Consider the following 25,072-nt stretch of genomic DNA (forward strand, 5'->3'; position numbering starts at 1 on the left):
CAGGTTCTGAGCAGAGTCGCACAAAGCCTTCAGTGTTTGGCCTGCGAGGACAGTATTCTGCTGGCATAACTTTTTTGGCAGTCATGGGCAGAGTTAGCAGTAGTGACGGACGCCTCACTCACGGGGTGGGGAACCCACACCAACTTTCTGAAAATTGGCGGTCATGTTTCTCCATCAGAGTCTAACAGACATATCTATCTTTTGGAGCTAAGGGCAATCAGACTAGCGCTGAAGGCTTTTCTGCCCTCTGTACAGGGAAATAATGTCCTGATAATGAAGGACAACACAGTGGCCATATAATACCTCAACAAAAGAGGTGGTGTAGGGTCACCACCACTGTGCAGCGAGGCAATGCAGCTCTGCTACTGGCCAATTGAAGAAGGAATCTCCCTATTAGCATTTCACCTAGCCGGAGAGGAGAACACGGCAGCAGAAGCTCTGAGCAGACAGAGCACAGTATCACACCAGTGGGAACTAGCTCAGGAAGTCCTTCAAGACATCTTCACCCTTTGGGGAATCCCTCAAGTGGATCTGTTTGCAACCAGTGTCAACCGGAAGTGCGAGCTATTCTGCTCCAAGAGTAGCTCTAAGAGACGCGTTGGCGTCGTGGTGGACTGGGAATTTCCACTTCTGTATGCGTTTCCTCCAGTCCCCGTCATCATCAGCAGGTTGAGAAAGTTTAGGAAATCCATGATCCTAATTGACCCGGATTGGGCCCAGAGGACATGGTACCCGGACCTTCGGGGCATGTCCTTCTGCCCGCCGATGGGTCTTCCACAAAGAGAGACCTTCTCTCGCGAGAGGAGGGCCAGGTTCTCCATCCAGAGGTCCGAACACTCCGCCTTCACGCATGGTTTCTGAGAGGCTGAGGTACAAGGATTGGGACCTACCGGAAGACTTAATGGGAGACTTAATAGAGATGTTGCTTTCGGCCAGAAGGTCAGCAACAAAATCCTTTTACCACTGTCGTTGAAACAAGTTCAGCAGCTGGTGTAGGGATAAGAATGTGGATCCATTTCAGTGCGATACACCTACAGTGTTATCTTTTCTACTTGATTTAGCAAATCTGAGGCTCCAGATGACAACAATAAAGAGCTATCTGGCAGCGCTTTCGATTTTCAAGCTCTCATCAGAGGAAACCTCATACTTTAACATACCTTTTAATCATTCAGTTTCTTAAAGGCCTCTTGTGTTTCCTCCTACTCCCTTTGAGGTCCCTATTTGGGATTTAAATCTTGTATTAACATTCATCCCTTTTGAACCCATGCATTCACGTCCATTAAGACTACTGACACCAAAAACTGTTATTCTAGTCACAATCACATCTGCCCGCAGGTTGAGCGAATTGCAAGCACTGTCGTGTAGACCTCCACATACGGCCTTCCATAAGGATAAGGTTATTCTTAAAGTAAGACCTTCCTTTCTGCCAAAAACAAATATTCTGACTTCCATTTGTCCCAAAATATAGTTTTACCAACTTTCTATCCCTCTCCTTGTCGTGGAAAGGAGGAGAGGGGGTTACATAGACTGGACCATAGCAGGGCTCTCTGTTTTTATATCTCGCAGATGTCATAAATTCGCCTGGATGACCAATTATTTATCAGCTATTCAGGTCATAAATTGGGGTTAGCAATAACAAAACAGACTCTATCCAAATTGATTATTCTGGCTATCCAAGAATGCTATATTGTGGCTGGTAAAGATCCCCCCAGAGGGTCTAAGAGCTCACTCAACCAGGGCGTGGCTGCTACATCACCTCTTCAGAGAGGAGTACCTACTAGAGACATGTGTGTGGTAACCACTTGGTCTGCCATACACGCCTTTTGTAAAACATTACTCCCTGGACACTTCTACTCAAGAGGGAGCTTTTGGGAAATCTGTCTTGCATTCTGTCCATGATAACTGCTAAAGACCAATCTAAATTCTTTTCCCACCTCCAACACTATTACTGCTTTGGGGGGGGGGGGGCTATCAAAGATGAGGAATACGTGTGAGGATCGAATCCATTCGAAGAACAAGTTGCTTACCCCTGGTAACGTTCTTTCGATTGGATGTTCCTCCCACGTATTCCTCATCGCCCCTCCCACCCTACCCCGCTGCAGAATTTACGTTTTTTACACTCTGCGCTCTGTCTTCTAATGTCTAAGGAGGCACTAATAATTCCTCCTAAACATGGAAAACCAGAACTGAAGCCAATGGGCGCTGCGTGTGCTACATATACTGTGGATGACGTGGACCATCTGACAGAGGCCTTCGAGGGACATTGAGTAATCGACGCTACCGCACACCGCCCTCTGTCGAGAATTCTTTTTTCCGAAGCAGCTGAAACTGGAAGATAATTATCAAAGATGAGGAATACGTGGGAGGAACATCCAATCGGAAGAACTTTACCAGGGGTAAGTAACTTTTTCTTCTCCGTGTCTCCATTTCTGTCGTCCTGATAATTTGAGTTTTTGTCTGTCTCTTCCAACAATGAAGATTCAACTGGTTTAAAGATAAGTCTCTCATTTCTACTGGGACGAGTGATTTGCACAATACAACCATCTCTCTGTGCTCCCCCATTGTCCCTGTTCTCCCAGTTACCTTCTTTTATGAGGGGGAACATCCTTGGGAGCCTTGTTCCTTGGCCTCTTCTTGAGCCTTGGAACGTGTTTGTGTGTGTCCTCTTTGGTGTTACTGCGGTTGCTTGACGACTCTGGTGTCATTGTCTCTCATATCGGGCTCCTACCCTGATGCTCTATCCGGTCAGGTCAGTGCCGTGACTTTGGCGGCTCCCCCCCTCTTGTAGTGGGCTCTTGCTCAGATATCCTCTCATTCTAGTGTGGTGCCTTGATCTTGGCATTCCAGCTTCAATTCTCGAGCAAGTTTCAAACTTGCAGTTCTCCTTTGCATACTCTGCCTCCTCCCAGTCTTATGTAACACAGGTCCCCCTCTAGGCCTCAATGGAATGTTAGTTAATGTACTTGCCTCAGTGCGTTGCATGTTTGGACTTAAAGGGACACATTAATTTCCAATAAGATAATGGTATCTGTGAGGAGTTTCTTCATCCCATTCTTGATATGCAAAGGCCTTTGGTATTGTGGCGCTTGTCATGTAGGTTATAGTGTGTGCAACTGTAGGGAGTTCCTCACGGGAACGGGAGTCCTTGTTCCCCAAGGGGGTGGGGGGGGTGTCTCTCAGGGTGAGGTCCCACTTGCCTGAACCCCTACAGAGGGTTTTGCAGAGCAGGCTCACCTCCCTAGTCTCACAGGAAAGGGCTCCCTCTTGGGGAGAAGAGATGAATTCCCTAATTTGTCACATAATTTATATAATTGTGGTTGGGATCTGACTTTTTATTTATTTATTTTATTCATTTGTTACACGCCCAGACCCTGGGGTATCACGGCGTGGTTACAGACAGCTTAAGACAAATTGGTAATACATTTGTACAGTTACAAGACATTATTACGAAAGGCAGAATATTCAGTTCTCTCAAAACAATTACACTAGCAAACAGGTGTACTTAATTCTAATATTGGTTGAATAGCCAGGTTTTTAGCAGTTTTTTAAAGCCTGGGAGGGCGGTCTCTTTCTTTTAATGATGATGATGGGGAGGGAGTTCCAGTGATTAGGTGCTAAAACCTGGAAGCTGCTACCACCCGCTCAAGTGTTTTTGTATCGTGGGGTCATTAAGAGTAAGTTGTCGTTAGATCTTAAAGTTCTGGTGTATTTTGTTTTTCTGAAGAGCGTTGTTGAGGTAGAAAGGGGCTTTTTTTTAGCAAGACATTTGTGTGCAATGCAGAGAGTTTTAAAAATAATTCTAGCTTTGATGGGGAGCCAGTGGGCTTCCTTCCTTATCTTCGTAATATGCTCACTTTTTTATCCCAAGTGCTGCTCTTAAATCCCTTTTTTTGAATCAGTGTCAATTTGTTGAAGTTATTGTGCGATATTCCTAGCAATAAGACATTGCAGTAATCTAGCTTGGACAGTACTAGGGCCCTTGCCAAGGTGAGGCAGTTAGTTGGAGTCAGAAATTGTCTACTGGATGCTATGAGTTTAGACGTGTATGCTGAGGTGGAAGAGAGTGTACTAACATGTTTGGACAGGGTGAGGTTGGAATCGAGGTATACTCCTAATGTTTTTACTTGCCTGAGTACTGGAATAGAAGTGCCGTCGATATTGATTGAGGAGTAGTCGAGGTGAAGGGCCGCTAATTTGGACGGGGGGGGGGCCACAATGAGAATTTCCGTCTTCTCATCATTGAGGCAAAGACTATTTAACACCATCCAGTTTTGTATAATGGTGTACATTTTGTTAATAGTCATGGTATCTTGGTCATAGTTTCCTGAGATGGGTATGAGGATCTGGGTGTCATCCGCGAAGTTAGTGTAGATGACACCCATATCCTGTAGTGCCGAGAATAATAGTTTGGTGTAGGCATTATAGAGAGTGGGAGAGAGGCATGATCCTTGTGGCACTCCAATGGGGACTGGGATAGGATCGGCAACTTCTTTACCTATGGCCACTCTAGAGGTGCGATCAGCAAGAAATGATTTGACCCACATAGTGGCACCATTGGAAAAGTGGAAGTCTTTGGCTAATGATTTACTCAATTTGTCATGTACCACGAGATCGAAGGCGGCAGATAGGTTTAACAGCATGAGGATGCAGAGTTTCCCGGAGTCTCTGATGGTATCCATTTGGATTTTTAGGTCCAAAAGGGCCATTTCCGTGCTATGATTGGGTCTGAAGCCGGATTGTCTAGTTCCAAGTAGGTGGTTCTGTTCGAGATGGGCTTGTATTTGTGTATAGGCTATTTTGTCTATAAATTTGAGTAGGAAAGGGACCGTTGTTATTGGTCGGTAGTTGGTGGGTACCGTGGGGTCCAACAAGGACTTTTTCAGAAGTGGGGTGACACAGGCTTCTTTGATGCTGGTTGGGACTGTATTAGTGAGGAAAGAGGAGTTGACAAAGTTGGTGATGGTGAGGGAAGGTGCACAAGCTTTGACTAGTTTGGTTGGGACGTCATCTCCTTTACAATCGGATGCTTTTAATTTGGAGATGGTGTCCAGCACTAGTTCTTGGGAGACCGGTGAGAAGTGGAATCGGGAGTTGGTGTTATCATTGGTTGGGGGAGGGGTGGACGGTGGTTAAAGTGTTGTTTTTTCCTTCTAGTATTAGTCTTTTGTTTATTATATTTTGTAACACAGCAATTTTAGGGGCAAGTGCATCTTGAATAGTGGTGCACCATTCTCTGCTTGCGTTATTGAGAGGTGCAGTGGGGATAGGATTTTCTAGATCTCTAAGGATTGAGAACAATTCTTTGGAGTCTGATGCGGCATTACTGATGCGTGTATTGTAGGAATTAGCTTTATGGGAGATAATGGCTATTTTTATAGCTTGTGTTGGCATCCTTGAATACTTTAGCTGAATCGGGCGAGGGGTGTTTGTTATGGGCGTGTTCCAAGGCACGTTTAGTTCTTCTTAGGGTGGCTAGTTCTTCATCAAACCAGAAATGGGATTTTTTTTGTCGCCACGTCTGGTTTTGGTTGTAATGGGTGCTACTTCATTGATAGTGAGGGTAAGGCATCTATGGTAGTAGTCAGCGTTGATGCTAGGATCATTGCTGATAACTAGGTTGGTTGCTAAAGTTCTATTTAGGGTAGGAACAAAATTCTCTACAGTGAGATTTCTAGGATTTCTAGCTTGGAATGGTTCCTTTACTATTGACTTGGGCGATTGGGGTTCGTCGCTCAGGAGAGTGAAGTTAATGCAATGGTGGTCAGACCAGCTCAGAGGAGAAATGGTATCAATGGTTAATGTGGTATTGAGTGGGAGGATCCAGTCGAGGGTTCTGCCCTTGATATGAGTAGGATCATTCACCAATTGGATGAAGTTCAGATCTTTGAGTGCTGAGTGTAGTGCTGTGGCTTTGGGGTCTAGTTCATCATTGAAGCCTGAATTTAAATCTCCAAGCATTATACATTTCGTATTTGGTTTAATGAAGGGGCAAGGAGGAATGGGATGTCTATTTCCGGGTGACTATTGATGCTGGGTGTTCTATATATCACCAAAAAATTGATTGTCGTTTTGTCATTCCAGGCTAGTTTAGCTAGCAGTATTTCGTATCCTAGGAGGACTTTGGTGGTACTAGTTCTGAATTCCAAATTGCTCTTAACCTTGATAGACGCACAACTCCTATGGAGTGGGTTGTATCTACTCTGAAGATGGAATAATCGGGTGGGATGGCCAAAGATGATAGAGGTCCCGAATCTTGATGCAGCCAGGATTCTGTGACTACAGTAAATCAAAGTTCTGTTCAATAATGAGATCATGGATTTCCATGGAATGTGCTCCAAGTGAGCGGGCATTAATGAGGGCACATTTGATATTTGAAGGTGTCTTGGGTTTAATTACGATAGTGGTCTTAGGCTTAGGGGGTAGGGTGTAAGGTGAGTAGATTTTGAAGACACAGTAGTGAGTGGCTTGTACTCTTTCTTTTGGCGGGAGTAGTATTTGTTTGGTTTGGTAGCTAAAGGTGTAGGGGTGTGGCTGTATTGGTTTGGTTTAGTGCGTGATCTTAGTCGATGAGCTCTATGGTCTCCAGTGATAGGGTATGTTTTGGAGACTAGGGTGGCCTTAGTGGTTAGAGGATAGTCTTAATAATGGAAGTGGGATATGAGTGTGCGTGAGTGAAGGCTTGCTCTGGAATCGTAGTAGGGAGGCTATCTTTGAGAGTTTGTTCTGTGTTGGTTGGGAAGGGAGCGGAATGTGGGAGGAAGGGTGTAGAACAGGGTATGGGGTAGTGTCTTGGACATGTCTGTTTGGACAGACCATTTTTGAAGACAAGGAAGTGGTTCCCTGTGCAGGGGATGATGACTAAAACTAAGCAAAAAGGGAACATGGTAAAGAGTATTCCGCCTAGCATAACTATGTTGAGTGTAATGTTAGCTAATGGGAGTGCGAGAGCGGGCTGTGTTTAGCTGGCATAAGTCTCAGCGTGGAGATTGGTGTCGTGTGACATAGAGCTGTAAGAGCAGAAGTAATGATACTTTGTAAACTTAGGAGCACTACACAATGTAAGGGCAGGCTAGAATCGAAGTATTGTCAAGGGCACAACATGGCATGCCATTAGACTACATATGCTCCTGGGCAAAGCACAGTATAGAAAAACACAATGTGGGGGCAGGCTAGAATCGAAATATTGTCAAGGGCACAACATGGCATAACATTAGAATGCAGGTGCTCCTAGGCAAAGCACAGTATAGAACAACACAATGTGGGGGCAGGCTAGAATCGAAATATTGTCAAGGGCACAACATGGCATAACATTAGAATGCAGGTGCTCCTAGGCAAAACGCAGTGTAGCACAACACTATGTAGGCGCAGGCTAGAAATTAAATATTGTCAAAGGCACAACATGCATGGCATTGGAATGCAGATACTACTAGGTGATCCCAATGTAGTATTCAAGGTAGAGGGAACAACTTTAAAATAGTTCTGAATCACAGAAAAGAGTGCACCTGAGGTGGATTAAAATAGTAGAGAACTGCTGATTCTATGGCTCAGTATGTGGTAGAGGCCTGATATTCAATAATTAACAAATAGTAATTATAGAGTTGGCAAATAAGTATGTGCAGTGTTCGGGTGGCCGGTATGGCGATCTGCGATACTTTTCCGCAATTTGTATGCCTTTAGGAGGGATGGCTGGCTAGTAGCTTTGTAAACCTCCTGCACGGGTGTAGGTCCCTTTTTGTCTTTTGGTCTAACAACTTTTTTGGTACATTATAGATGTGCCCAATAACAGACAAGTAGATGTGTTTTTTATTCTCCCCGTTTTCCATCATTTTTACAGTTATCTGTATAATATAAACCTCTGGGTCTGGAAACTCCCAAATTAGGTATCCTGCAGAGTAATCACTGATCCCCAGCCTAAACTCTCCTCCAATATGGCCAGGGGGAAGGCAGCCGCTACCTGATCCTGACCCCGTGGGTGGCATGAGGGAGGATCACATGGGAGGAGATGGCTGTTGGGGTGAAGTTAGGAGAGGTGCGGTATTCATCCTTTTAGGACAAGGGTTCTGTAACCCTGAATACTTGATGGCATGCTGTCACTGCGCTGGTGCCTACTAGGCTAAAACCCAAAGTACATTATGTGAGAAACCCCCTAAACGGTGTAGGTTTCCCTCCATAGGAAGCCATGGGCCACATGTGATCTCCCCTGATTATAAGGTTTCTGTCTTGGGTAACATTCCTAAACACATTATCACTGCACATGATATTTACATAGCATCTTCTGGTTCCAACGTCCCACAAACAATTGAAACAAAATAACCTTGAAAAGTGTAAGCAAATTATGAACTTCAATTCCCATAACTCCCATGGTACTGGGACGAGGAGAAAAGGAGTTGTTGTGGAAAACGCACAACCCTAAGCTACAGATGCAGGCTAGTTCTTTCCATGATCATCAGCTGTGCAGGAGATTTAAAAAAACGGTGTGGCTTACTGTGCAGAGCAGAGTGGCAGGACAGGAGAAGGTGGCTGCAGTCTAAAGGAAGAAGAAGCGGAAAGACACTGAGAATGTGGAGTGGGAAATGGACTCCAAAGCAGAATCACAGCGGTGAGCCGTGCTGAAGGACGACGACGCTCACCGGCACCCGCCTGGAGGCGTCGCATGCTGGAGGAACGAGACTCCGGTAGAAGTCAGCTGCTGCACAACACGACGAGTCGCGGTCTTGCGGAACGGCAAAGGTTCTATTTGCGGAGGTGCGAGTGCCCGACGGGGAACCGAGAGGGGCTATGTACCTGGGGCAGTCGGCCCAGTAACGGTTCTTCATGGCAGACGCACGTTAAACCTGTGAGTCAACCACAAGGATTTGTGGACCCGGGATGCGTGGTAACGCTGATGCACACTTGGGGATGCAATCTAAACTCCAACCAAATAGAACAGGGGGGCAAAAAGGGAACAATTCTTATATAAAACACCAGTTTGGGGAAACCTGGAACCTGTACTACCATCAGCCAAAAGACTGAAGCAGAAACAGAGGGGCAAAAAGGGTACCCTTCTCCATACATGAAATGTCAGTTTGGGGAAACCTGGTGCCCATTTTGCTACAAGCAAAGAAACAGGCAAACATTCTATAAATCTCCTCTTATGGGATGTCGGTGTGGAGAATATTGGAACAAACTGCCACAAGAAGTGAACTTTGTGAGCATTAACAGTTGTGTTGTGATGTTAAACCGTTCCTGGCAGGCGAGTAAAGCAGGAAAGGAGCAGTTGCTTTAAAGAAGAAATCTTTGTCGTTATAAAGGGTTTTGGGGAAAGAAAATATTTGTTTCATCATTCTGGCAAACCATTGTACAACAGGAGACATTTATTTTGCCGTTCTGACAAGCGTATTCTACAGAATTGAATGAAGGTCTATCCTTTTTTAATTAAGTAAACATTTTGACATCTTGAGAAGAATACTGGGTGAAAGAAACGGTTGCTTTTGGTTTTAAACAAGTGTTATATGGAAGAGACATTTACTTTGCCAATTTGAGGAACATGGTGGATGAAAGACCTTTTCCATTGAACTGAATCGAATACTGTTGGGAAAAACGTCTTACAAACTTCTTCCTGAATTGAGAAAGGAATCAAACTCTGGACACAAGGATTACTTTATTGGAGTTATAATTTGAATTTTCCACATTTTTGGTTGAACTGGAAAGGTGCACATTTATTTACCTTACATATATACGGGTGTATGATAGTGTGAGGGTCCGATATATTTCGACACAAGATCAGTTTACTTTACTTTAGTTTTAGTTTGCTCGGCAGGGACATTCTTTAAATGATGGGGACAGATGGGCCTTATCCCATCCCCCTGTTATTTCTATTAAAGATGGCAAGTGTTGAGAAAATTACAACTTTGTGTCAGTTTCTCATTTCTGACCCGTCAGTTCTTTGGCGAGATCCAGTCTTGGACACCCAGTCAGTGCTTTGTGTTGCTGGAGCTAGCTGAAACTGGGATTGCGGTTGTTTGAGCTCAAGCCGCACTTAATCCAGCCGATGTCTGTTTCTGGGCAAATGTGAGGCACTGCCTCTGATTTTGTCAAAGGGGAATTGGAGTCATTCTGGAAGTCGCCCACTAGGACCAAGATTATAAAGAAAGATGATCTTTTCAAGGAGAGCCAAATGAATTGCTGCCGAGCAAGCATTGCCAAGTCAGCCACAGTGAACCTATGGACCTTTACGTCCAGGGAAGACCTTTCCTGGTGCCTTCTTTCGCTAAACTTGTGGTCCTAACCAGTCACGTGCAGCACTGCTGCCCTGCCGTCACTGGACTTCGGAAGTGTCTGTGGAGCATTACAGGAGCTGCCCATACACTAAAGGGGCATTATCACTGCACAAGAGAGTCTCTCCTGGAAGCCTAACACTTGGCACATCTGCAACATGTGGTCCTCGGCATGCTCTCTACTGTGAAGTGGCTTTTTAGGAGCCTATGTTTCGCCACTGCCAAGGTCAAAGCCTGTCTGACCTTGACTGGGGCATCTTGCCAACTCGCGTCGCCTTCGGAGACCTGTGTATCTGAGTGGTCATCTTCCGAGGTCCAGTCCAACTGGTGAATCTTTGGCACTGTGCCGGCTTCAGGAGATCAGAATCGCTGCTAGCCAAACCCAAACTAGACACTAATGCTCCCCTTCATCTACACACCATGATTACATGGGCCCCTGAAATAAAGCCTTGAATAGCTCTCCCCAGTGATTTTGACTTAACCTCAGTAGTTTTGTGAATCTGAGTTTGGGGCCAGAGTGTACTTGCCATTTATGGTGGCTAGTTGCCCCCATAGGGATTCACTGTGCATACCCCTTTTAACTGACTGTGAACATTGTGGCCAGGAACTACTTCCCTGCATTAAATTTCTCCCAGGGCTTGGCCATTTCTATGCTTGCGTTTTACATTATTAGGATTTATACCATGCTCTGGTCCATTTATGTGGCCTTCGGGCGGATCTGAATGAGTGGGGTAGGTAAGGATGGGTCATCTGTGTGACTGCTATTCCTCGACAGTCTGTGTTAATTGAACCTACATATTGTTAGGGCTTTTCTCTTGTTTTGCTTTGCGTCGTGGGTAGTTACCGTAGAAACCACTTAACAGACCAAAGTTTCTTGGACTCTGGGAGGCAATAACACACACTTGGACCAATAGTTGGAATATAATTGGCTCTTTACAGGCCCTTTATTCACATAAAACATAAACATGCACACAACACTATAGATGAATAAGGTTGGTTTTACATAAACAAAGGCTTCAATAGGAATAGAGCAAATACATCACCGTTAGAGTAGCTGAAGAGAACTTCATCTCGCACACTACAACACCACCCAGTCCCAAGGCAGGTGGGCAGAGAGATCACACATTCTAACAGGGTCTGGAGCGGAGCGTCCTCCCTCTCAGCGAGACTTAATCACCCGGGGGTTGCAATTCTGCTTCTACTACCTGGAATACCCCTTCTCTTATGGGGAACAAATCCCCGCCGACCGTAGGTTGCCAACCATCCCAGGCCGAAGGGCAGACAGCAAGCATGGGGGGCACATAGTGGAAAAATCCAGCTCGTCTCCCGCACAGCTTCAACTCTTCTTCTTGGTGTTTCCTTGAATGAACAATGCACAGACTATCCTCCATAATGAACTCGTCTGCTTCCAAATATAAACATTACAATCGTGGCGGAACTCATGCCTGCTAATTGAGCTTACCGCAACTTAGACTTCCTTTGTGGCTATGGAAATGAATGTCCAAAATGGCTGTGCACTGTGCCATGTTTTTTTAGCTCTTTTTCGCACACGCATCTACACCTGTCTGGTGGACAGATGTATAGAAGGCCAACCTATATTGTGACAGGGACAACTCTGGGGAGCTGTAGCCAAACCAGTTCAAGGTAGCAAGGCAAAAGGTCTAGGTTAAGTCTCAAGAGGTGGTGAGCTTGTAAGAGGTCCACAATGAGCACACACAGCAAAGCAGTAAAGGAAAACACTTAGGCAAACAGTTATAAAAATACTTCTTTACTGATGGCCAATGATCACAGAGAAAAATGACTACCAACAGGTAATATTAACGCACAATACTAAAAATGTGATACATATATACAATTACTGGTGTAGGGCAACATAAATATCAAACCCCTGGAAAAAAACGTACAGATTAGTATTAGCACTACAAGCCCACACAGAATCACCCTTAACTTCGGAAGTCCAACCCTAAGTTCTCTGGGGTCTTGTGCCCAAATGTTCAGTAAAAATTCACACAGTTTGTGAAGCTGGAAAAAATGAAGGGTCTTTGGGGTCCAGTGAACAGTTCCAAGTGTTGGGGGACAATTTAATCTAATAAGTGTGTTCCCAACTTTCAGAGTGCTTGTGTGAACAAGCAATGGCAAAGACAAAGTGTTAGAAATGTTTTATAAAAGCAAACTTTTAAAGGGAGTTTATAGGGGACAGGTAAGTATTGCTATAACTCATCCCATGTACTCCTATTCTTCATGAGACTTGGCAGGTTGGTTGAAGAATGTCCAATGTTTCTCTTCCCGCCATCAACCTCCGCCCTTGATCCTCAGTCGGTGCAGGTTCGAGCAGTTCTCCGGTCAGTGTCTGATGCTGGTGAGAAGACTCTCAGTGGAAGAATGCAACAAAACCCGATGCAGGGCCCCTCTCAGGACAGGAATGGACACAGGTGAGCAATGTCAGACGACGGCCGCTGATGCATGGCGACGCAAAGGGATTCACTTGCCGCGGTCAGACTTTCCCTCCTAGCTTGGGTGTCCTTGTTGCTAGGACAATGTAATTTCACAGAGTTAAGTCTTATAGGACAAGGTCAGGATCCCCCAAGTTCCACTCGGAACAGCAAAATCTGCAGCACGGCAGCCCAAACTCGAAGCTGATCGGCCGTAGGACTCCGAGCTGACGTCGAGCATGGATGTTCCCTCCACTCCACGGGTCACAGCTCCTTTGCAGGACTACTGGAGAGCTCCCACAGGACCGGGCTCTACCTGGGCAGCAACAGAAGTTGGCCCGCCAAGCCTTCTTCCGACAGGTCCACGGTCTCCTTGCAAGTCTTGTAGCTGGACAGGAGTCTTGGCTACATCAGTGTCTTCCTGGATCTCTCTAGAGTGGGTGCGGTGATCCTCTTCTTATCCAAAAAAAGAGCAGCAGCCCCCACTAGCCAATGACACGCACCTCTCTCCCTCTTTGCCCCCCCCCCCCCCGAAATCAGGACCAATGGCGGCAAAACTCATTCCACCCAGACACACTGGCATCAGTATGTGGATTGGGACCAGACAGTCCCAGCCCATTGCCTGGCAGCAGACAAACATAGGCCTCCAAAAGCTTCTGCTTTCCGGGGCACTGGAAGTATTTTCCTGGCCTCTCAGGCCAGGAAGAAGGCTAAAAGATAAGATGAACATAGGATAAGCAAAAAACCTTGTGGCATGGCCATGTTTGACTAGTAGCCAAATGCAGTAAAGCTAAAACGAAAAAGTCCCAAAAAGTGTGGAAAAGTAACTGCTGCTACCAGCTTGTGCATGTACCCCATTGTACTGCATTGTAAAATGCTTTGTACAATGATAAGTTACCACAAGTGATAACAAGTTACTGAAAGTAGTAACAAAGTAATAAGACTAAGGGAAACAATGTTTCCCAGTACTGACAGCCTGAAGGACATGTCTGTTTCCCCATAACAGATGAGCAAAACGCCAGTGTAGTGAAGCTTAAGGCTTTACTGCACTGGGAAAAGAACATGTCTGATTAAAAAATAAAAGCAAAAAGTTTGGGGGTCCATAGAAATGGAAGAAAAGGTGCAGTGAAGTGGAATCTTTCCTAACACATACTAAACCCTCAATCTCCTAGTCTATACAGTACTACTGCCCAGCCTACGTTACCTTGGGATGGTTTGGTTAGACCAAGTGTGTAAAACCCTTTCTTATCCACTAGTCTGCCCTCTCAGAAACCCACACCAGTGCCGATTCTGAAAATCCTTCCTAATAGTCTGGATCGTGAAGTCCAGCTACAGGTACCATCCATGACGGAGTTCTGAAACTGAGACCAGAACCACTGCCTGTCAGGCCCAGTCCGGTCCCCCATCTTCACCTATGCACACACAAGCCCTTGGTGGTCTTCACTGCAAACATCGGCTTGTGTAATCTTTATCAAGTCCTCTGATTACCTGGAGTGGCTTGCCTAGCTTTTGGGAGGGGGTGATGGGTGGGAGGGTCTGTAGTATCTTTGCATCTCGTTGTATGCCCCATCCTCCCCTTCTCCCAACACGTAAATCTCCATAGGGCATAAAATCTGTCACTTGCCATTCCCAGTCTGGTCTTTGGTGTTAGACCCTGGACGTATACATCTGCTGTTGGGGATCCATTTGATACCCCAGATTGGTTGTGGCTCTCCATTTCTTGAAGGAACCTCTAGGTAACACACTAACCGCACGTGTATTGACTTCAACCTATGCTAGAATATGGGACAATGTGTATATTGATATACATCGTTCCTAAATAAAATAGCTTACTTAACTGTGACCTTTTGGAGAATTGTGCAGGGGCTGGATCTGACTTTTTAAATTCGTATTGGTGATTGTGCTGGCTTGTTTTATAAGGCCTGTGATGTGTGTGTGTGTGTGTGTGTGTATAATTGCTTGTCTTGTAGTTGAACTAAACATAATGTGCATAATGCTTCTATCTTGTGCTCTATACCAGTGTGTACTGCTCCTAAGCGTGAAACCCAACTGCCCAGTCACACTTCAATTGAGTTGGTCTAACATTTCGTGAAACCTTGCATGTTCATTGCAGTTTAGTCTCTCTAAACCCCTGCACCAGTGGTGGTATAACGGTGCTCCTGCTTCTTGTGTATGAAAACCTTTCTATGAAAACCTATCTCTTGTAGGATAAAATGATGTTGTGTATACCTTCTGCTTTCTGTAATATAATGGGTTGTTTATCTTACTCGTCTCCTGAATTATAAGGGGCAGGCCTACAGATAAAGGAGTGTTTAGCCACTTTTACTCCCAAGAAATAGCCAAATACTGCCAAAAAAGAAAACTAGGGAGTAAAAATACTCGCAGCAAAAATAGGAAACGAACATATAGGAGCTTGTCCCACTGCTTTCGTCCATACAGCTTCATTAATATGTTTGTATCAGTAATACACGAATTGCCACGGGAAAAGAAAACTGCTGCTATTCCTGCCTGATCTGAAGAGGTATCTTTTTGAATGTGCATAACTAGGAGAAAATAAATATTACAAAAACATTTCAGTTTCGTAATTAAAACATTTTTATTTGCTTATAAAATACACCTATTGCTCATGGGACTTACTTTTTTGCTTCCTAAAAAAACATTTTACTCCCAACTTAGAAAAAGGAGTATATTACTCCCACTTCGAAATTTTATCTCGAGCACTGATCCCTACCTTCTTTGAACTATTGGGTTGTCTTTGTGCCTACAATTGCATGATGATGTGGTACACTAGCCTCTAGTATGGTATTCCTCATTGTTACCTTGTCTCTTGTAGGACACGTCTAATGTAGAGTGAAGCATTAACTAGTTGTTTTCTGGGTTGTATGCTAATTGACCTTTTCACAATTGACCTCGGGAGAATTGACCTAATTTAGGTCAATTAGGACATATATGCAGGGGGAAACCCCCCCCGCAACCCCCAATCCAAAACCCCCTGCAACCCCCCACCCAATCCCCTTATATTTATAATCCAAAACCAACCCAATACAATATAAAGGTCAATTGTGCAAAAGGTCAATTTGGGTAATACCGTTTTCTGTCCACCACCTTCTTAAATATCACAGTAAGGGGTTCAGCGGAGTTCAGTTTATCTAATCTTTTGATCTCCTTCTCGCTCTCTGATGCAGTTTCCAATGAGGTTCCAGATCACCCCTGTGTTTCTCCCGTTTCCAATCATGTCTTTGAGAGGCGACTGATTGAAAAATACATTGCAGAAAATGGAACGGACCCAGTGAACAACCAGCCGTTGTCTGAGGAGCAACTCATCGATCTGAAGGGTGAGGGTCGTTGTGTGTAAGCAGTTGGGTAGCAATAAACAAGGAAACTTTTGTGGCATTTCAAATGGCCCTCTTGCCAGTTGCCTTGTTTTCTTAATTCGTGTGTAGGTACCTTGGGGAAGACCAGTTGTGGCAGAAGTGCAAAGTTTGTTCGGGAGGTTATGAATCTGATGTGGTGATGATGCTATTCATTGTTTCTGGAATGTTCGTTTTGGTCCTATTATTTCTCTCTTTTTCTTAAACTATGTTTATATTTTTGATCTTTTTCTCCCTTAAGCATCTTTGCTGTTTTACTTAATTTGTTTTCTCTTCCTTCTGGTATCCAGTTGCCCATCCAATCCGTCCGAAGCCTCCATCCTCCACCAGTATCCCAGCTATCCTGAAGGCACTGCAGGATGAGTGGGTATGCTTGTTCAGTCTGTGAGGGGTCTTTTGTCTGGTACTAATTACTGTAGTTCACCGCTATTGGTTTCTCTTAGGATGCTGTCATGCTGCATAGCTTTACACTACGGCAGCAACTTCAGACCACCCGCCAAGAGCTCTCCCATGCCCTTTACCAGCACGATGCCGCCTGTAGAGTCATCGCTCGTCTTACCAAGGAGGTGACCGCTGCCAGAGAAGGTATGAGGAGAGGGGTCTGAAATCCAGACATTCATATTCCCATTTGTTGCTTCAAGCTGTAGGAAAGGTGTCAAAAGCAATTGTGTGTTAATTACTACATGTATGTGCTACTCAATAAGCAGAAACCACTAGCAACACCACAACAATACTCTCCATTCGATGAGAGTTGCTAGTCTTCAAAAATAATAGAATTAGGAAAACAAACCGTTTCAGAATAGACCTTAAGGGCGATGTCTGGGCTTTTAGCAATTGTCAAAAACTGTTCAGAGGTTTTTACAAATGATGATCTACAGTTACAAGTTGCAGTACAGGTGCAAAAACAGAAATGCCCCTTCCTGTCCGAAATACATAATTTATGTATTTCTGTTTTATATAGATCACTATTAACAACTGTGGCTTTGTTAATTCTTTTCAATTAGTGATTAGGCACACACTATGTCAACCATTTGGTTATTCCATCATCAGCCCTATAATGGTGTTATACAAGAAGCCTCCAAATGAGTCAAAATCCCTTTACTCGTTGTAGGGTTTATAGGATTTATTTTTTTTTTTTAAGCACACCGACTACAAAATGTCATTTGCATTAAGTTTGTATATCCTTCCATCACAACAGGTTAGATGTGTTCCTTTGTTTGGCTCTGAGTTGTCTGTGTATAGCCGATCACATGAGCCATAGAGAGGAAGCAATCTGACATTGTTACTGGTCGACTGGGAGTGGAAGAACCACCAGAAAATAAACAGCACATATTCAATACTAATAATTTGATAACTCCTCCATTGCTACTGCTAGTATTGTACTGCACATTTACATTTCAGTGGTTTGGGAGGATCTCCTTTAATGCACACCCCCACTCTCCTTTTAAACATTGGGGTCTCTTAAACCGCATTTGCTGGAACAGCCTTTTGGCCCATTGTGGCAAAAGCCTCGTGCAGTGATGTCATCAGCACACCTCCAGATTAGAATTTAGAAGTGCAGCTGAAGAGAACTTTTGTGTGGATTCCAATTTCTCCGGAAATTTACCCCGGTCATTGGAGATGGTTTGTTCAAGGAGCTCATCTCCCATTAAATACTTGAAAAGCAGCTAATTCCGGTAAGTGGCACTTGAGAAAAAAGGATTTCTGTAAACTTGATGTTTGGGCGGGCATGTCTACTCCTTCTTGAGCTGTGAGGCAAACGTCATGACCCTGTGGGGACACTGATGGGACAAGTGATGACGTAGATGTCCCAATCCACCGCTAGAGCACCAGGGATATTATCATTCGTGGTGCCCCAAAACCAGACATTTATGTCTCGGCACCACATGTAGAAGGTATTATTCGGGAGAGGAGTCTTTTCACTCTCGTTTTATTTTCTGGGTTTTGATTCATCAGAAGAATACGACTTAAATTCACAAGACTGTGTTTAGAGGGCTTCCCTTCTATGGACCCGTTATACAAGATTGCAAAAAACCTGTAGGGAGCACAGTGCAGTCGAAGCGGGATTGCCTACATCACAGCAAAATCCCAGCTGGCCACTCCCCCACCCTACAAAGCGAAGGAATCTGCACCATTCAGACCTTTATAAATGCCCGAAGGGTTGGGGTTCTTGTTAATTTTGATGATAACCCACACTGCCAACGTATGGCCTGTTTCTAAGGGCTGCTATAATTTTGGGTGATCAGGGAATGATGCTACTGAGCGAATGCATTTCATCTGTTACGTTATGCTATTTGGCCAAGTGTTGAAGCTGGGAGACAATGATTTTCCAAGTAACTAGTGATAGTTCATTATAGCCATTTTGATAATTACATTGTGACATGTGGGTTAAACAAAGGGACCTGCAGCCAGTCCTAAAAAAAAAGTGGGGGGGGACTCTGACACACGCATTGGGAAGTGACATCACATGACGTGAACAGATCTTTAAATTAAAAATGCAAATTTAATTAAACTAGTCTTTCTTTTAGAAGACTGCTGTCTAATTATAGAAGGTACGCACCTTTTTAAAGATGAGAATCTTCAACAAAACCTGGCCTGTAAAACGGAACGGCAGTCCAACATTTCAGTTGGCCATTGTCGAGGATTCATGTGGTCTTGCTATGAAGTCTCCCACCCGTACCACTGTGGTTCAAATCCTGGTAGTGGCATTGTTCATGTGTGCAAGGAGCACCATTTTTTTTTTTAATATTCCTCAAACCATAAGATCCCTCGACTTATGCCCTGGTCTCCATCTATGTCTATTCCCTCGCACAACCATTTAGCACCCACTGGTCCTGCTGGGAGTTTGCTTCCTGCATTTACCACCCTTTGCTTGACAGTTTGCTGGTATTACTAGTAGCCTTAGCCCCCTGAGGTTTAAAGTCAGCTCAGTGCCCAGAAGGGTTGGTTAGAGTATCCAAGCACTAGCCCTGGCCTGCTGCCTAGTCCGACACTTTTGTTTGACTGTGGAGACTAAGTGCTGAGCTGCGTGAAGAAGAACAGTGACTTGTCTATGAGGGGAGAGGGGCTAGACAGTCCCCAACTCGCACTGATGAAGAGAATCAGGCTTTTCAGCTGTGTGTGCAAACTGGTGAAGTTTGGAGCTTGCTCGTTGTTTAGCAATATGAGTCTGCTCTAAACAGGATTAGGCATGCACAATTCGGCACCTGCTTCCTCCACTCCCCTCCCGTTCCACCTGACCCACAGTGCTCGCCAGGTAACCCGGGTAGAATCGATACCAATGCTTTCCCTGGAGCGCACAGTTCATATATGTGACATTACACCTTCAGTTGTTTCAGCTCTTTCATCTAGTCCTGTGTTGCAGTGGTGAAGTCCCGCCCTGTGAACCAGGCGACCAGGGTTCGAATCCCCAGCGACCTGTTGCGATCGAGGAGGACATTGTTAAACTTCGAAATACACAGTGCAGAATACTTTGTTTTACCTACGGCCTCCAAAATACCTAGGTGGGAACAACGTCCGCCCTATGGAAAGTGCGTGGATGCCGTCCACCCACGTGTACCCTCGACTTGAGCCCTGCCCGCAGCAGTCATTTTAAAAATGTCCTAGTATTTGGACGTGTGCCCTGCAGGTGCAGAGTTCTACAGAACATCTCTGGAATGACTGCTATACATTGCGTATCTGGCGACATGGGTTGTACACACCAAAAAGTGATAACTGGGAAGATTACGGATTCATCATAACCAGTGAGAATGCCACTAGGCACCTTTTCGTTCCATTAAAAAGGAACCAACCATTAGAAAATAATTATTGCGGTCCCACCCCCTAAATGAAGCTGCCCAGGCCATGTCCCCTCTGCACAGGGCTTCAAGCAACCTTAGGTCGAGTCCTATAAGGGAGCACCCCGGCATATTTGACAGGCATATACACATATGTCGGTCCCTTGCTCACCATGTCTACGGAATGATGCAACTAACTGATGGGGCAACATGGTAGAACAATGTCCGATGTTGCTTGTGCTTCCATGTGGAGGAGGCATGCCCACCTTAGAAGCCGGACAGTTTTCCGGTTGGGTGGGGCGAGCTGTAGTTCTGAAGGAACTGTCAGGCCCTTGGGATCACTACCCCCTCCTGACACCAGCATGTGTTATCTATCCAGGTAACCCGTTACCTGTACTCCTACATCCCGTACCTTTTCCTCCATACTGCATGGGCGTCCTTCGCTAGGGACGGGAGACGGAACCTTTTCACCATAAAAAACCATCTTCCCCCTTTTAAATTTAGCTGCACGTGGCCTTGGGAGCATGCACTCCCTGGACTCCGCCCACTGGCGCCACTCCTCGGTCCCCTTTTTTGCGTCGACGGGAATGGGCCGATTTCACCAGCGCTCCTGGGTTTGGCTTCGGCCTTGTAATACTACGTGCTCTTCCCCAGATACCTCTGTCTTTTTGTTGTCTTTTTATCAATCGGGTACTCTCTCCTCTGGCGCCATGCTCCTCCCCGGCGCATGTCGATATTAACGGGCTTCAGCAGGTGTCCAGCCTGCAAAGGGCTCTTCCCTACGTCCGATTCCCCACGCTCTTTGCCTCCACAGCCTTGGCCCTGACCATGGCTGGGAGTGTTGTACCGCATGCAATGCGCTTGCACCCCGTGCTCTGAAAAACAGGCTAGCTTGATGGAGGGAGCTCTTTGAGAAGTCGCCTCCAGAGGACTTGAATGACTTCTTCAGTCATAAGTCAAGGCGCAAGGTAGGGGCCTCTTTTTTTTTTTTTTTTCCCATCGCACCCCACAAGGGCGACTCTTTCCCAAAGAAACGCCTGAGCAGGAGGAACCTTTCAGGTTCTCCCACCAGCACTGGCACCAAGGCTATTTCAGCTACCAGCCACCAGTCAAAGGGGTCGTTGGATCCTTCCGGAGACAGTATTGAGGTACTGCACAGTCTTTTACCGGGTGTACAACTGAGGGGCTATACCCTAGTACCAGCCAGATGTCCGAGGGGGCACCTGTATGCAGCACTACCGGTGCTACTGCCGAGGGCAACACATCGACTAGGCCCCGTCCTGAGGTGCAGCGTAGGCAAGAGTCCTGGAGGAGGCCGGCCCCAGTGAGCCAATCACCACGACTTTGGCACGTGTCACGCAGCTCGACAAGATGGCCGCTGCACCAGACAAAATGGCTGCTCGTCCGATACCACGCCTTGGAACAGAGCAGGTGGGAGAACGAGTTACAAGGTGGGACTGTTGCCAACCAGGTACCTCGCGTACAGCTTATCCATCAGCATCAAAGGGCAGGCTTACCCCCCCAACCGGTTAAACCGAGTACTAGCCCCAGCAGCCGCCCGCTACCCCAGCAACATCACCTGCCACCCCACCGGCCTGTGAGGACAGGTTCTTTGTAAAGTTTCTAACTCTCATGAGATCTCCTCCGATGGGGGCCATCCTTCGGGATGTGATCAGGAACATGCTCCCTCCAGTCTCTCCGCCTGCGCTTATAGTCATTCCTCCTATGGCTCTAGCGCCACATACCCCGGTGCAGCCCCTGCTGCCCTTGCCGGCTCCTCCGATTCCGGCTCTCCTGCCTCCCTGAGTTCAGGCGGTTCCACACCAGCCTCTGCTGCAGCCTCTGGCTCCGGTCACCACATTGCAGCCCTCCGCGCCCAGCACTCCTCCACCCGCTCCGGGCCAGCCGGACACCTTGGTGGACACTGATGAGGAAGAGGACCCTGACACGCTGTCGTCAGCCAAGGCCTTCCACGAACAGCTCACAGGTTTGGCAGAGTACTCGGGGGGCTTTCTTTCAACTGCTTCTCACTGAGAGTGAGGTCCTGTTTCCACCCTCCTGGCCATCTGTTGTTTTCCTGCACATGTGGAGTTGGTGCCTGCCTGCTGACCATTCCATTAGGTAGGTGCACTTTCTGTGCATTACTGCACCTCCAGGGGAATTGTTGAACCTGAAAAATCGAAATTGGAAAAAAAGAGAAGAAAAGAAAAAAACAATTTGTATAAAGTTGTTGGAAAGGACTGTTTTTATTTGGCATTTTTATCATACCTGGAGCTATTTTGAAAGCACATGTTATTTCCCTCTATTGCCTGCTTATTTGACTGTTTTTTGGCCCTTTCAAGATGGCCACTGTGGTTTTCTTTGTTGTGTAGACAGGCTGTGCTGAACCACCTCTCCCTGTGCTGCACTCCCATTGGTTGATGAGTGTTTTCTTCCCTCCAATCAGGGACCGGCAGGCTTCAGCCAGCCCTCTCAGCAAGGCTCACTTCTAAGGCCCTTGTCTGCTCCCTGTCCACTTCCGGAACGCTAATTTGGGTCCTCCCTGCACCTTAACCACAATGATGCTGCCACCTCACTCCTCTAAGAAATCCGGACTGCCTTGACTTTGCCTCCTCCAGAACTATGGGGTAGATCCCTCCTTATTGACTCACTCCTACCACTTTTGAGTATCACAGTTCTTTCTGCTTGTTACTCCCACGTTGTCATCCTGATGCACAGTGCTTCCTAAAACCCTTTGCTAACATCCGATTCCAAGATTGAAAAGTCAAATCTTGCTGTTTTTGCTTTGTTCTAAAAAGTCAAATCTTGCTGTCCATTGCGAAATTCTCTGTATTTTGCTTGTATACTGTTTCCTCTCTGTAACTTGCCAGCCCAGTGACCTCATCACTCTTTTGTGCAACACCTACCTGCCTTAGCCCCCCCCAGTATCTCTATCCTCTCCTCTCTTCCACACCAATTGCGCTTTCTGTTTCTCCTATATTTTCCAACTGCTTCTCCATTGACTATCCTTCCCTTCTCATGAAGTCTGGTAGGAAGAAGTTCAAAAAGGATATCTTGGCCTCTAACCCTGGTCTTCATATCGCTGACACCTACTCAATGCTTCTGCCAGACAGACCCTCAACGACATCCTCTTTGTCGTTCCTTCACCAGATCTTTGGACTCCTCATATGGTATCTGTGCTCTGCCCTATCTCCTCCTCCTCCCATTAATGGTGGCACTCGCTGGGAAGTTCTCATGGCTTGTTCGACTCCACTAAAGTTATCATTAATGTCTACCTAAATGGCACTGTCATGGTCCAGGGCCCTCAGGCCAGTCTCCTCCTCTTTGATAGGCGATTCCCCCGCCTCATCAATTTCCTCTCATCTCCTGCTGTCCCCTCCTCTCTCCCCTTGGCTATCTTGCCCTCTCTCTCCCCTCCGCCTCGGCCCCTCCTAGGGCTCTTTCTCCTCCGCAGGGCGTACCTCTGATCTGTACCCCTCCCCGGAAGGTCTTTAAGGCTGGCAACTTTCTTCATATTGCCACTCTCAACTCTCACTCTGCTGTCAAACACTCCTCTGACATCTGCCACCTCCTTGAACTAGACCTTGATGTCCTTGGTCTTACTGAGACATGGTTCACGGCCAGCTCTGGCACAAGCTTTGACACTCTCCTTCCTGATGGCTACAAGATCCTCTCGGCACCCAGATTCTCCTGGTCCGGTGGGGGGGGGGGGGTAGCCCTGATCTTTCCTGAGTGGATTCCTGCCTATATCATTCCCACTCAGACCTACTCCTCTTTTGAATGCCTTGTCTGTAGGCTTTCTCTCTCGCCTACCCATTCTCTTATTGTGGTTACCATCTACCGGCCTCCTGGTCAAATCACCTCATTTCGAAGGGATTGTGTCCTCCGACGTATTCCTTATCTTAGATAGAAATCCTTCAGCTTTGCTGGCCTCGGAAAATTTTTTCGCCAGAGGGCGCTGCGCGTCGATGATCGCCGAGTCGATGACCCTCGACGGCCTCCGTGCCGACGTCGACGTCATCCTGCCTATAAAGGCCGCGCGCAGCGTCCGTTGCTCAGTTCCGTTTTTCCGCGCTTCGTTGTGCCTCGGAACACCGTTGCTCAGTTCTCGTCAAGATAACGTATATAATAACTACTATTTACCTCGATATCGATGGCATCCTCCTCCGACCCGACGACCCCTCGGTCCGGTTTCAAAAAGTGCCGAGACTGCGGGAAGAAAATGTCGTTGACGGACCCTCACAGGGTCTGTTTGTGGTGTCTGGGAATCACGCACCAGAGTTCGGAGTGTGAGGAATGCCTTTCCATGACGGCGAAAGCCTTGAAGGAGCGTAGGGGGAAGCTCGAGAGAGGTAGGTCAACTTTAACTTCCTCGAAAGCTTCTTCGGTAGAGTCGAGACGTTCGTCTCCTCACCATAAAAAACACTCTCGATCTAGATCACGAAGTGGCTCCCACCACTCGTCGACATCGAGACACTCGAAGAAGAGACGTAGGAGATCCCCTTCGTCATCTTCGTCGAGTTCTCCTGAGAGAGTTCATTGCCCCACAAAACGCAGCTCGCAAGCTGAGTGGGAGGAATTCAGGAAAAAGATGCTAAGCGTCTTCGAGAAAGCGGCCTCGTCCCCCTCGAAGACAGCTGAGGGTGATACCCCGGGTAAAAAACCCAAAAAATCTAAACGCCGCGAGTCGCAGTACCCGGCGGAAAAGTCAACCCGAAAGCGCCTCGAGCCATCGGGAGATAAAGCATCATCGACGCCATCGTCGAAAACTCCTTCGAAACAGAGGTCGGCGCCATCGACGCCGTTGTCGAAGGATTCATCGGCGCATCAGTCGATCGAGTCGACGCCGACGTCGACGCCGATATCGACGCCGGTGAAGGAAAGAACCACGGCTACTCCACAGCCAACGGTTAGACAAAAGACCTCCGACTCGACGCCGAGAACGTCGACGTCGTTCTCGAGCAAGACTCCGATCCTTTCGAGTTCTTCGAGGCCTAGTACACATTTCTCGACGCTTTTCACGGCGCCTTCGAGTACTTTCACGTCGGTGTCGACGACATCGACGTTTTCAAGGCCTGTGATGATGGCTCCTTCTGCATTGGAAATGGGGTTTATACCATTCCAAAAACCAATGTATCCCCCTTTAACCTCGATTTTTGAGGAAAGGGAGGATTCAGACCAAGATATTGATTTACAGAGGACCACATCACCAGAGCCAGAGACTTTCGCCTCTGAGG

General features: G+C 46.4%; 1 protein-coding gene across 1 annotated transcript in view; it reads left to right on the forward strand.

Annotated features, from left to right (window-relative positions):
• The window catches only part of PRPF19 (pre-mRNA processing factor 19), a 218,870-nt gene that overhangs the window by 40,504 nt on the left and 153,294 nt on the right, over window positions 1-25,072 (forward strand). The window contains exons 2-4 of the mRNA XM_069628891.1: window positions 15,874-16,023; window positions 16,350-16,426; window positions 16,503-16,644. Coding sequence (XP_069484992.1) covers window positions 15,874-16,023; window positions 16,350-16,426; window positions 16,503-16,644 — 369 coding nt within the window. The remainder of the gene's footprint in view (window positions 1-15,873; window positions 16,024-16,349; window positions 16,427-16,502; window positions 16,645-25,072) is intronic.

This window comes from Ambystoma mexicanum, chromosome 12, assembly GCF_040938575.1.
Source record: "Ambystoma mexicanum isolate Mex_15411 chromosome 12, UKY_AmexF1_1, whole genome shotgun sequence".
NCBI lineage: Eukaryota > Metazoa > Chordata > Amphibia > Caudata > Ambystomatidae > Ambystoma > Ambystoma mexicanum.